Source organism: Heptranchias perlo, chromosome 12 (assembly GCF_035084215.1).
Source record: "Heptranchias perlo isolate sHepPer1 chromosome 12, sHepPer1.hap1, whole genome shotgun sequence".
Classification (NCBI taxonomy): domain Eukaryota; kingdom Metazoa; phylum Chordata; class Chondrichthyes; order Hexanchiformes; family Hexanchidae; genus Heptranchias; species Heptranchias perlo.
Window position 1 is genome coordinate 55,283,614 of NC_090336.1, and position 13,223 is coordinate 55,296,836.

Below are 13,223 nucleotides of genomic sequence, written 5' to 3' on the forward strand. Positions count from 1 at the left end.
CTTGGTTTAATCTGTAGGTTTTCCCTGTTGCTTTGCTGTTCCATGACTTGTTTTTATGAGAGTTCCCGCTGCCTGTAATACTCCTTGGACTTGATCCACACATTCTCTGCTGTCTTTGAAATAGACGTCAACAAAGACCTGATCTAAAATACCCTGAAAGAAAGTGAAGAGTATAAGAAAGTACTGGGGCGGGGGGGGGGGGAAGCATGAGGATTAATGGAGATCAAAGAAGATAAGGAGGAAATAATAGAAAGTACAACAAAAAGGAAAGTTAACATGCTAAAATGAAACTAAATGGCATATGAGGAAATCAAATTGGTTTGTCCAATTTTATTTTGTTTGTAGAGATCTTTTACCATAGAGAAAAATTATATGGGATTCAGAATTTTGTTTCGATAGGGTCACTGCAACTGGAAACAATTCCATCAACCAGAATGATATTAAAAACTTGCTTGGAACAAATCTCCCTACCAACGTATACAGATGTAGCTAACCTGGATAAGGGCACTGTTCGTGTATCAAAGGCCTCTACACTGTGATCTAATGCTAGTAAGAAAATGGGGAAATGCTGTGCAGGGTTGGACAAGACTAATTTGCTGCGGTCTGTTTTCCACGAGTACAAGAACTCATTGGAGAGAGAGAGAGATAAGGTTTCTCCTCTCTAGAATTTCTGAGGGAGTTGCACAGAACTGTCTCTGAAACCCAGTAGAATATATGGTGATGTTGTTGCTGTTGATCTGACTCTGTTATGCCTTAATGTCATAAAGTGTTCTTCTGGAATATGTTATTGCAGTGTGATTTTTTTTTTTAATTTTGGAAAAACTCATTTCAAATAAAGCAGTTACTTTGAATTCTAAACAGATCATCAGAATCTTAGCAATAACCTTGCCATAAACTTACACGTGAGAGTGAGTTCTGGGTGCGTATCAATACAAGTGGCAGCGTAGCTCAGGTGTTGATCTGACTCTTGAGCGCACCAAAGCCAAGAGACCCCTTTCTGGAAGGCCATTTCCCACAGCTTGCACTTCACTCAGTGGAGTATAACTCCAGTGCGCTACAAAGCTGAGTGTTAAAAAGTGCTCGAGTGATGCTACTTATCAAGTCTCTTGTTAATGTTCTGATAAAGCAGATGCTGCCACCTGTGATCTCCTAACATTAACAAGTATCTGCTGGGTAGCTGAGCCCTGCACATGTATGTAAGCTAGGGTTGCCAACCTTCCAGGATTGGCCTGGAGTCTCCAGGAATTGAAGATTAATCTCCAGGACACTGCTGCGAGCAAACCCAGGAGGAAATCAGAGGTATTTTTAATATTTTTCATTTTCTTTCAACGCTTCTGTTTATTAGTTGTAAAGATATTGGAAATGGGATAAAAAGGCTGTTTGACTGACAGGCAAGAATCATCCAAGTGGATTAATGAGTCTTTTCATATTCCAATTAGCTGTGGGAAAGCGGTACGCTCTGAGGATGGACATGTTGGGTGACTAATGGTGGGAATGTGAGGGCGGGGCATGTGATGAAACCTTCAAGAATACATTTAACCAGAGTTGGAAACTCTAGTGTGAGCGCAAGTGGTCAAAGCTGTCTTCCAGTGAGCAGAATGCAACTCACCACTTGCAGTATATCTCTGGTCCTGCCAACTGTGCTTGGCACTCTGCAACTACTGGGTTAAGACCAGTGGTATAATGCTGTATTGCAACCTGAATGAACTTCATTTATAGAATTATAGAAGTTTACAACATGGAAACGGGCCCTTTGGCCCAACATGTCCATGTCGCCCAGTTTATACCACTAAGCTAGTCCCAGTTGCCTGCATTTGGCCCATATCCCTCTATAGGAAGCTTATAATTTTTTTTAAAACCATGGAAATGCACTGATTGCAAATCTTCAACAAGACAATAAATAAAAGGTCAAGGGAAATTGGAGGTCAAGAGACAAAGACAGAATTTTGTTTTTAAAGTGTGAAATCTGAGTCTGAGATGCTTGGCTGCAGCATGGGATATGCCTAGAAGCAGTTTAGCTGTGAGCTGGTGGACATGTTAACTTATGGTTTGGGACCTCACTTATTTGGATGATGATCATTCCTCATCAGTTCTTTTAGAAATCTCTTGTAAAATAATTCTTCTGTGATTAGTTGCAATTTCCAACTAATTCATTCAATGTTAGATGAGATCAGTACTAATGGATTTGCTGCTGAACATTACTTTGATTAAATTCCTAATGGAAATGCTCCACAACAGTAACCAAAAAAAAAACCCTAGTAACATGTTATAAATTGGACTGGGAAAAATAATTCTGGAAGAAACCAGTGAACAAAAGACAACAAAAGTTTAGAACACAACTGACAAATGTATCTCAGATATTGCACTTTTTAAAAACCTATTCAATATTTACAAAAGCATTACATTGGAAATTACCATGATACATTTACAGAAAAAATGACTTTGGATAAACCTCAAATGCAGAATTAATATTTCCTGAAAATTTATCATTAGGGAAGCCAATAATGTCATGTTTATGTGAATTGTTGATTTTATTTGAATATATTTTGTTATGCAATGTAAGATGGTATCTAAGCTGTACTTGGTTAATTGCCACAGAGAAGTGCCATGTGGTTTATTGCTGCTAATTTTTCAGGTGTATGAAGTAAAGCAGAAAACCGGGATCCTCAGCAAAATCTCCAACGTCGTGTATAAAATTACTTCACCATTGCGACCAAAAGTGAAAGAACACAGCAACGTTACATTCAAGCACCTTTCCTACCCATTCTCCAGAGAGAAGAAACACTTGTAAGTACTGATGCACCAACCATCTAAATATAGTATAGTTCATGTTTTATTTGTCTTTTTTTCCTTCTAATATTTATTTGTTCTAAAAGTTTGTCTTGAATATGTAGACAGGAATTCAATCCATTAGTTTGTGCAAAGGTTTTTTTTATTTATTTATTCCCATTTTTTTTACATCCAAACTATGTTGGATGCAGTGAATAGAATTAAAATAGAAATGGCTGAAAATAGTTAATCTGTTTTGGATATTGAAATAAATATGTTTAAAATACAGTTGCATTAAGAATGAGGCTGTAAAAGCTAATCATGGGTAAATATTTTGCTTGCCACCAACCATGGTATTTATTTTGTTTGGGAAAGAATAATGTTAACTATAGTCAAATCGTATTTATCGTAAGGAGTCTTACAACACCAGGTTATAGTCCAACAGCTTTATTTGAAATCTCAAGCTTTCGGAGGCTTCCTCCTTCGTCAGGTGACTAAGGAGAAAGCCTCCGAAAGCTTGTGATTTCAAATAAAGCTGTTGGACTATAACCTGGTGTTGTAAGACTCCTTACATTTGTCCACCCCAGTCCATCACCGGCATCTCCACATCATCGTATTTATCGTAACCTTGAATAAAAGTGGTAAACATTTTCTCATGAGGTTACTTTTCAACCAATGTTCACTATTGCTCAACAGGAAATTTAGTGTTTTGGATGGGGCTAATGTTCATGACTCCAGAGATCCAAACTTTCACAATGAATGAATGTTTTGTTTGGATAATACCATTAGCAAGCGTTTAGATGCTCATCATTTGTAAGTGAATAGCTTGTCTTTAGGCACCACTTAACTCGATAGCAGAATCTTGCTCTTGCATTTGGATTCCCCTTCAGCTAGTTGCAGTGATGTGAGAGTGTTTCATGCCATCTCACTTATTACCAAGGCACGAAGCTGTACAGAGAGCAGACGTACGGAACAAAAAAAGAACAACTCATCAAAGCTGGCCCTGCCACTTGCTATTTATAATGGGCCAATCTTGCTGGAGCGGGGCATCTTGCGGTATGGGCTGTTAGACTTTTTCCTGCAACCTTTGACTCTAATATAATTTATGCCATAACTTGCTGGCAGTGCAAGCTGATAACGGCATGGTGAGGATAACAGGGCATCTGGGACCTTAGTGAATGGCGAGACCAAATGTCTAACTCCTTAACCAATAAGATTTAAAGATTGGGAAAGAAACAGAGGAATGACAGAGAAGGAAATGGGGTGTAATTGGAGTCAAATCTGGTACAAGAAGAGAAATAGATGGGGAAAGAAAAATTGGATTAAGAGAGCCAATTAATTTTTTTAAATCTCCAAGAAGAATTTACTATATACAGGAGTGAGACTCAACAGTTCATATTCCCTTTCTGGGCCAGAGATTGATTGGCATTGCATTGACAATTATCACATCATTAATAGGGTACTTATGCTGCTCATTACGAGCTCTAACTTTTATGCAGCGAGTTTAATGGGCAATTAATGTGCAAATCCAGTAAGTTCTTTTCTTTTTTTAGAAAAGGAGGTTGAGTGCGAGATACCATTTGTGCAAAGCAAACCAGCAGAGTGGTGTAATCGACCAGCAAGTTCGCGATTTACAACTCACAGCATATCTCTTAATCCCTTGAACTTGCTGGCCGATTTACACATTAATAAAGGTGTGTGTCGTTTACACACCGTTACTTTTCCAGGACAATTTGTTCCATTGTTGTGAGCTGTGCCCATCTTCATCTCCTGAAGGAGGTGAATAACTGTGGATAACATTTCAAGGAAGCTAAAATCCTGAAATTTCTTTGACCATTTAAAGATTATTAAGCAAAAACTTCAGTTTAAATTTAGTCGATGAACTGTTCTCCACAGCTGATGTGTCTATATGTATCCATCATATTCTAAACCAATGTTCTTCTAGCTTTTTGAAGGAATTGGTTAACATGGAGAGATTTTTTTTAACTGGAGAAGGATGGAGGGGAAAGGAAACTTCTGATAATTGGATAAAACCTGCCAGCAGGAGAAACCATAGATTGATGAGAACCACAAAGACTCCCCAGCTAAGCAATGTCTCTGCATTTCTTGAACTGGAAACTAAAACAGTAGCACACTGTTCACCGCAGCAATAATGTGCTGAATTCAAAATGATGAATTGAAAAGAAATCGGGCGAAACAACCTATCCAACTAGCTGGATTGCTCTTGCATAGAGCCGGCACGGACTTGATGGGCTGAATGGTCTCCTTCCGTACTGTAACCTTTCTATGATTCAAAATACTTGTCCCATACTTAATGGTAGCCAAGAAATTACTGTTATTGGCAGATGAAGGCTTAATGCCTTCATATGATATTCCTCTGCTATTTTAATGCAGGTGTTAACTGAATTATGCCTGTTAAAATAGCATACAGAGAAACATCTTATGAATGCAACAGTAATTTCTAGCCTCGTGTCCTCTGTGTAGCATTGCGGTGCTGCCTTCAGGAAAGGGATGACTCATTATATCCCTGTTATACTGACTCCTATGGCATGCTCATGCATGGGGCAGCTGATGCTTCACTGTTTGAGGACTTCTGAAAGCAGTTGAAGCATCTATCAGTGTAATTCAGCCACATCAGGTTAAAATTGATGTCATAGTCAGGCAGGAATTGTGCTTGCTCCTTTAATTAAATACAGCAGTACTGTTATGTTGGGTCACAGCATGGTGTTCAGTGGCTTCAGGAGTGGTGATGTTCAAAGGCTATTGCAAGGTTATTCAATGCAATATTAAGTCCACTACAAAATCAACAACTTGTGGAGGTCTGGCTCCCAACAGCTCACTTAAAAATAGGAATTTTTAGCTTTAGTTTCACCTAGTTTGAAAGAGAAGGATTTGAATTTATAGCATTGAAATACCTAGAGTTTTAAGGTGGAGGCTATTTTTGCAAGGTACAAAATGAAAGACTGGAGATAGGTGGTGAGAAAGGGAAAATTCTTTTGTTCAGGAATCGGTTAAGATAAAGTGCTTGCATCTAGGTGTAAATTGAATTGTATACTAATAGGGCTATAGTTATTGGTGCTTAAGTCTCATTAGCATTCTCATTAATGTCTCATTAGCATTCCATATGATCATTGTTTCAGCATTGAGGCTTTGATCATGATTGATTGACAAGGCTATCTTCAAAGGAAAGAAAAGAGGAAAAGCCAGGTGAATTTTTCAGTGGTTAGCGGTTTTGGCATGGTCACATCAAGCTCTGTCCATAGTGAAAGCCCACATGCTTTGAGTGTTAATATTTTCTTTTGAAAGATATGTTTCAAGACTCTGGACTGTGCACCATGGAAAGGGAGGGTTCAGTTGATTAATCCAAAAGAACTGTAGCTTCCTGAAAAGGCTATAGTAATGCCTTGCAGACTGATTCCAGTTCTTGTCATTTAGTACATTTTCTATTGGTTTGGGTTTGGTTTGATTATTTGTTTAGAAAGCTTGGCCTGTGTGAAGTGGTCTTAACAGTGTGATATCCTGCTGAGTAATGAGGTGTAGTGAGAAATGTACTATGATTGGGGTTAATTCTTAGACTTGGGGTGTGCTAACCCAAATACAATAGTACAAAATAAAATCACAGGTTTCAGTTCTTAGGAGACCTGGAATTGCTTACAGAAACTAGTCAAGCTGAGAAATGTTGTGGGGCTAAGGGAGAAGCCAGAACTCTAACTGAGATCCATCAGCCTATGATTGAGATTTGAGAGGCTGAATACAAAAACTATTTCCCTCCTGGTGGGAAATCCAGAACAAGGGGGCACAATTTTAAAATTAGCACTAGGCTATTTAGGAGTGAAATCAGGAAACTTTTTTTTTTGCACAAAGCGGTGGACATTTGGAACAAGTTCCCTCAAAAGGATGCTGGGTCAACTGAAATTTTCAAGACTGAGATCGATAGATTTTTGTTAGCTAAGGGTATCCAGATGTGAAACAAAGGAGGGTAAATGGAGTGGAGGTACAGATCGGCTATGACTGAATTGAATGCGGAACAGGCTCAAGGGCTGAAAGGCATTACTCCTGTTCCTATTAACAGTTGCAGCTGTAACATGATGTAGTTCTAGAATAACTAGAGGCCTGCTGGAATATTAATGGTCCACCTGCTAAGCCAGTAGACACCACTTAATTAGAAATATACTTATTTCAATTTCTCCAACAGCATGTTCTCAAGAAAATGGGTGAGGGTTACTTCAAAAAAAAAATGACATCTTCACTGTGCTTTGCACTTTTACTGTAAATTCTATGCTTCCCTCCTGGGTTAGATAATTGATGTAAATATACAATATTTGGTGCCGCTTCAGTTATACAATACATTTAAGAATGGTTGGTTTTGAAATTCAGTCTGACCTCTAATGTGCGGTATAACCTTGCCAAACTGAAGGAAAAATTAGGGTGCTACATAAATGCAAAGCTATCAAACATTTCAAAGCATCTGTGGATATTATTTTGAAGTGCTGTGAATGATGGGCACATTTTTGGCAGGCATTTTATGCACAGCAGGGTGACAAATGACCAGTTCATATTCTTGGTGGTGCTTTGTTGAGGGAGGAATGTTAGCCTGGACACCAGGACAACTCTCCGTTCTTGCAGGATCTTTACTGTCCATCGGAATAACCAGAACAGGCAGGCAGAGCAGAGCCTTAGTTTGTTGACATGATGAATAGTTTTCTGACTCTGGTAAGAGTGCTACTAATAGAGCCAAGCTGACACTTATAGCAAACTGGTGACTGTGTCAACCAGACCCAGCTTGGAAATGGATTTCCTCTGGGCCCAATTTAAACCACTGTTGTCCAGATCTAGCATAACAGGATAGTTTCAGTAAACCACACTCAATACTGTCCTATTCTGAGCATGGGTTATGCACTAAGTCTTTATTGCTGAGGGCATAAATGAAATGGTCCAATAGAACTGAGACTGTTGTCTGCTGGCCTGAAAAAGCATAGGCTGCAGTTACTTTTAAATGGCTGAAATATTTTCCTGTTTTAAAACTAAATTTGTCTTGGGTAATACTATTTGGGGATGTGAGGTAAATGATTACTTTTCAGATTGCAGCCTGTAGTTCCAGTTATAATACCACACTAAGATAATAGTTTCCTGCAGTTTATTTGAGGGTTATTTTTAAGAGAGGAAAATGCATTTTAATTTAGAGATTATATTAAATGGAATCTTCCCAATATTTATTATCTTTATGAAACGTTACAGAATGGATTTGGGATGTCCATTTCCTTATTTCATCGCAGAATAAAGTATAGAATCATAGAATTTTACAGCACAGAAGATGGCCATTTGGCCCATCACAACTCTTTGAAGGAACTATTGTGCCGGCTCTTTAAAGGAACTATTGACTTGGTCCCATTCTCCTGCCTTTTCTACACATCCTTTTTAACTTTTTCTTTTGTGAATATTCACTTTCCTCCTTTGGTCATAAGAACTGAATTTTCAGGTCGGACCTAATCTTCTGAATCTAATTCGTGTACAATTAGGTTTTGTCTTCACCCACTTTTTATGGGGAAGGGGTGTTGCAGAATACCTAGGAAACCCTGAGAGGGCAGTGCGGAGGTGGCAGTTTCTTTGGGGGGGGGGGGGGGGGGGGTCTCTCCCTTGCGCTGTCTATTACACCCTCTGTCTATCTTCCACGTGCACTCATTCTCACGCACGCTCTATCATTTGTTGCCAGTACTCTTGGCCATTTTATCTGCACACAGGGATTTTTTTTGTCATGGTGCTAAAAGGTTGACCCATTCTTTGTACTTGGGATTTTGACGCGGCACTGAATATGATGAGCTGTCTTAAGATGACAGGAATCCATGGGTTCAATTTCTTGTTTCAAACGGTTTATTTTGTATGGCTTGTAGTCATTCTACTTCATCAATTTTTTTGAAATTTGTTTTAAGTTTCCTCATAACATCAAGAGGTTGAAGGTTGACGTGCCTCATCCTTGTTCTATATAAAGAAGTATGACTATGACTTTGACGCATTGGGAAATTTAACTTTCATCCTATACAGAATTCAAGCACTTGCAAAACCAGACAGTTCCTTATGGGAACAAAACTGTGGGTGGACACATCACTAAAGCAAAATTAGTGAATTAGTCAGTAGCACATGTCTTATTCCCTGGGGAAGGCAAAAAACAGCAGGTGAAATTGGAGCTACTTTTACTTGAACTTTGGTCCCTTTGGGAGTAAACATGCCAAGTTTCCCCCAACACTGTTTGCAGGGCAGATACCCGTAGCAACTTGCTTGCATTCATGCAAGTATTAGTGTCTTGATTGACATGCAAGTCTGTCTTTACTCTAGAGCTCCAAGCTAGCCTAAAGGCTTTATGTCTTCACAATCCATCGTCACTTTCTTTAGTGCTTTGTTGCCCTAATTATATGAAAAGGTTGAATGAATGAGGAAGAATGCTTTATTGTCTATCATGAGTATGGTCTTCCTTATTCACTTTAAAAAGCTCAACCTTCATATATTTCCCCCCCCCCCCACCAGGTCCAGAACAACCTAATCTAGATTCCCTCTCTGATCTGCATGTCCTTGAGCGGTTGTTTTTTTTTGGTTTTTTTGTATTACTCGCGTTGCCACTTTCTGTGATTAAAGTCCTGAGGTATGTAATTCAAAATGAGGCCTTCTATATGACCGATTGAGGATCAAATTGAGCACAACAATGTGAACTCTTTAAAGGGACAGTATTCCTAATTATCCTGGAGGTAACAAAATTTCATGACTGCTATCATGATTGGCTTGGTTGTTTATACATGTTGCTGCTTTGCTTAATTAAACTTGCTTTTTTTTCTAGATTTGATATTTCAGATAAAGATAACTTTTTCACCAGCACAACAAGAAGCACAATCGTGAGTATTGAAATTTTATTGTAAAACTTAATTTAGATCACTAAAGCTAACTTGCAAACTCCATTCCATTTTTAGTATCTATGCCCAGACACTCATCCTTGTGATATACTGCAAATAACCCCTTGTGAAATAGTTAAATGATCTGAAGGATTCTTCATTTATATAGCTCCCCAAGAAAGCTTCTTTGTAGGGTGTGGGTGTATAAAATTTGAAAAATAAGGGTTACCTTGGAAAGTGTAATGAATTTGACTCCTGCTTGGAAAACCAGAGCTTAAATCTGAGTCAGCTGACATCTACTCTCTAGTTTCAGCATGGATTAGGTTCCAAGTTTTGATCATGTTGACTGGAGTAGATTAATTGAGAGTTGGCAGTAAAAAGCCCTGTTGCTGTCGAGAATTTTATGGCTTTAGAAATATAACTTGGGGAGTGAGAGGAAAAAAACTAGAAATACAAAGTATAAATGTTTTGGATTGTCATCCAAAAAATGATGTTATTGATACAAAAGTGTAAGTTGATCATGAATTCATAAGGCATAAACTGTTCAATGTAATTGTTTAGCCTACAATAGAGGCTTGCTTATTCATGCTGTATGTTAACATCAGTAACATCAGAGAAACAGACTGAATCTGCTGACAGTCAGTGAAAAGTTATTGGCAGAATTAGCATTTTATCCTAACCAAAGCATGGCTGAAGTAAAAAGTTGTAGACAATGCATGCAGATGAGTTCAAACAATGAGCCACACCTCTGGGTAAGGTTAAGTCAACTTTCCTTATAATCAGAAAAAGATGAATGAAAAATTGCATTGACGTGACAGAAGGCCCACTGCATGAGAGTTGTCTCTGCTGTATACACTTAAGTATTATGTTCCCCACTGAAGATGCATGTAACCAAAAAAAATCTTAAGTTTGGCATTAAAAAGTTACATTAGTGGCAATGGTTTCATTGCATACATTTACTTGCTCATGTAGAAGGATTATAGCACATATTAAGATAAGTTTTCGATGGTAGGAAAACGAGTGTCAGAAATCTTCTAAATAGGCATTGCAATCTGATGACTGACCACAGTGAAACTAGAATTGGTGAACATTCCCCAAAAGTATTGTCCAATTTGAGAGTAGTAATCTGGTTAGGCCTCAGTTAGAATATTGTGTCCAGTTTTCGTCGTCTCACATGGTGAGGGATATTGAGGCTTTGGAAAGGGTGCGGCAGAGGGCCACAAGATTGATTCCCTGTTTAAAAACACCTTAGCTACCCAGATAGGCCCAAAGAGCTGGGGTTTTATACTTGAGCACAGATTTGGGGACAGTTTGAGGGACTAGATTGTGTTTGTGGACCAATTATTTCAACTGGATAGGTTAGGGAGGATCTTGCAAGTTATGCAAGGGTAGAACTGGGTGGTGGTTCTTTTCCCAGAGAATAGTGGACCTGTGGAACAGGTTGCCGGCTCGTGCAGTGAACACTGTATTCCTTCAGGAGAAAGCTGCACCTGTTTCTGGCTGGGGTGGAGGTCACCTCATACAAGGGATACTTACCCTGTAATATAAATGCAGGGCAATCACAGCTCTTGGACTAGTTTTGGTTGCCTACAGGGTTTGGAGAGGAATTTTCCGGATTTTTTTCCCCTAATTGGCCTGGGTTTTTATCTGGTTTTTCACCTCTCCCAGGAGATTACATGGCTTTCAAGTGGGTGGGGAATGTCGATCAGTATGCATAAGACATCACAACTATATGGAACAAAAAAAAAAATAATGAATGGCAATAAGAATTTTTCCTGCCAGCTAGGAGATGTTTACTGAATTTTATTTTATTTTGGAAGAAGTACTTTATATCGAAGTGTCTTATTTTGAAAGTTTCTTTCACCTTTTTATGGTGAACAGGAAAAGTCAAGGATGATGTATTGATGAGTCACTGAAGGTCAAGAGGGTAATGTAAATATTGAGGCAAAACCATTTAACAGTAATGTCCCAGACTCTTGGGCACTGTATTGGGGTGAGTGTGCAGGAATAAATGAATAATGGCCAAACTGGAATGTGAACATTTGCAATTTATTTCATTTCTCCTAAAGATTCCGTCCTCAGTTGGTAGGATATCTTCTCTGCCAGTTGTGATTGAGAGGAATCTGCTAAGATGAGAAATGTGATCAGAGCCACGTCAGTGGTTTACCAGGGAACGAGATATTGTGGTAGCCAAACTGCAGGGAACTTTCATTTAAAATGGCTAGAAGCCGATGCAACTGGAGCAAGATAACCACATGAGAACGCTGAGGAGAGGATTAATCTGTGGAAAGTATCTTCCTGAAACTTAGTTGCAACTACTTGAATAAGCAGTAAGTAAAAATAGACACAGGACATTCCCCCTCAGGTCAAGTCTCTGGAAAATTTACTCGCGAGAGCTGTGAAAACCAAGTTGGCAGTGGCAAAATTTTTAACTTTACTATTGATTTGGAGAGCAAACATCTCAAATTAGAGTTCCCATCTGAGATGTTAGATTATGCTGTTTAGTGGTGTTAGCAACTTAAGTGTTCAGAGAATTATACATAGATGTTACCCACTCTCCACGTTCTCATCCCTTTTTGTTTTTTAAACTATAATCGTGACAATTTTAGAACCAGGTGAGCAATTGTTTAGGAATATGGAAAGGAAGTATATCCTAATGAAAAACATATGTGCCAATGAATAAAAATTTGCATTGTTAACTTGGAAAAATGTTCCCAGGTGCTTCAGAGGTGTGAGGAAAATTGACAGAGCCAAAAACGGAGATATTCGGAGTGGTGACCAAATGTTTGGTCAAAGAGGTGGATTTTAAGGAGGGCCTTAAAGGAGGAGAAGGACTTGTAATGGCAGCGGCTTTTAGGGAGGGAATTAGAGTATGTCTATGCAACTGAAGGCACAATGGCCAATGATGGAATGAAGGGAGAGGGGCATACACAAGAAGCCGGAATCAGAGGAACAAAGATTTCAGTGAGATGATGTAGGGCTGGAGGAGGTTAAAGATTGAGAGGAGTGAAGCCATGGAGGGATGAGGAAAATAATTTTAAAATTTTATGTCCTTGGGGTCGGAGAGTCAATGTATGTCACTGATAGGTTTTGGCTCTTGATGCAGGAAAGGATTTGAACAGCAAAGTTTTGGATGAGCTAGAATTCCGTTTGTTTTTTTTCTTGTGAATGTGTACTCCTAAATCCCTCTGCTCTTCCACGGCACAAACCCATGAACTACAACAGTACCACCTCATAGATTTCATTTTAAATGAATATAGATGTAGTGCTGTTGTTTCTCACTGGGGTCTTGCTGTCAGTACTCCAAATCTCCAGAGTTTCATCTATATTGTGTGTGCATTTTGTTTAACTGTGAGTGTATGACCGTGTGATGTATGAGTATTTGCTATAGTTGAGCTAAGCGTTTTTGTATTTTTGGAAATACGTTTAGTTATACTTTCCTACATCCTAGAAAATGCAAATCATTTCCTAGAAAGGTAACTGCTTTTATCTCTGTTTTTGCAAAAACGTAACTAACTTGGGAGAGTTTTTTAATTCCATTAAATAATGAAAATGTGTGGTATGATCATTATT

The 13,223-nt window shown here is 38.7% G+C and overlaps 1 protein-coding gene across 5 annotated transcripts in view; it reads left to right on the forward strand.

Moving 5' to 3' along the window:
• ano1a (anoctamin 1, calcium activated chloride channel a) overlaps window positions 1–13,223 on the forward strand; it is a 182,816-nt gene that overhangs the window by 62,793 nt on the left and 106,800 nt on the right. For all 5 annotated transcript variants that reach the window (XM_067994135.1, XM_067994136.1, XM_067994138.1 and 2 more), the window contains exons 5-6: window positions 2,636–2,787; window positions 9,599–9,653. In XM_067994135.1, coding sequence (XP_067850236.1) covers window positions 2,636–2,787; window positions 9,599–9,653 — 207 coding nt within the window. The remainder of the gene's footprint in view (window positions 1–2,635; window positions 2,788–9,598; window positions 9,654–13,223) is intronic.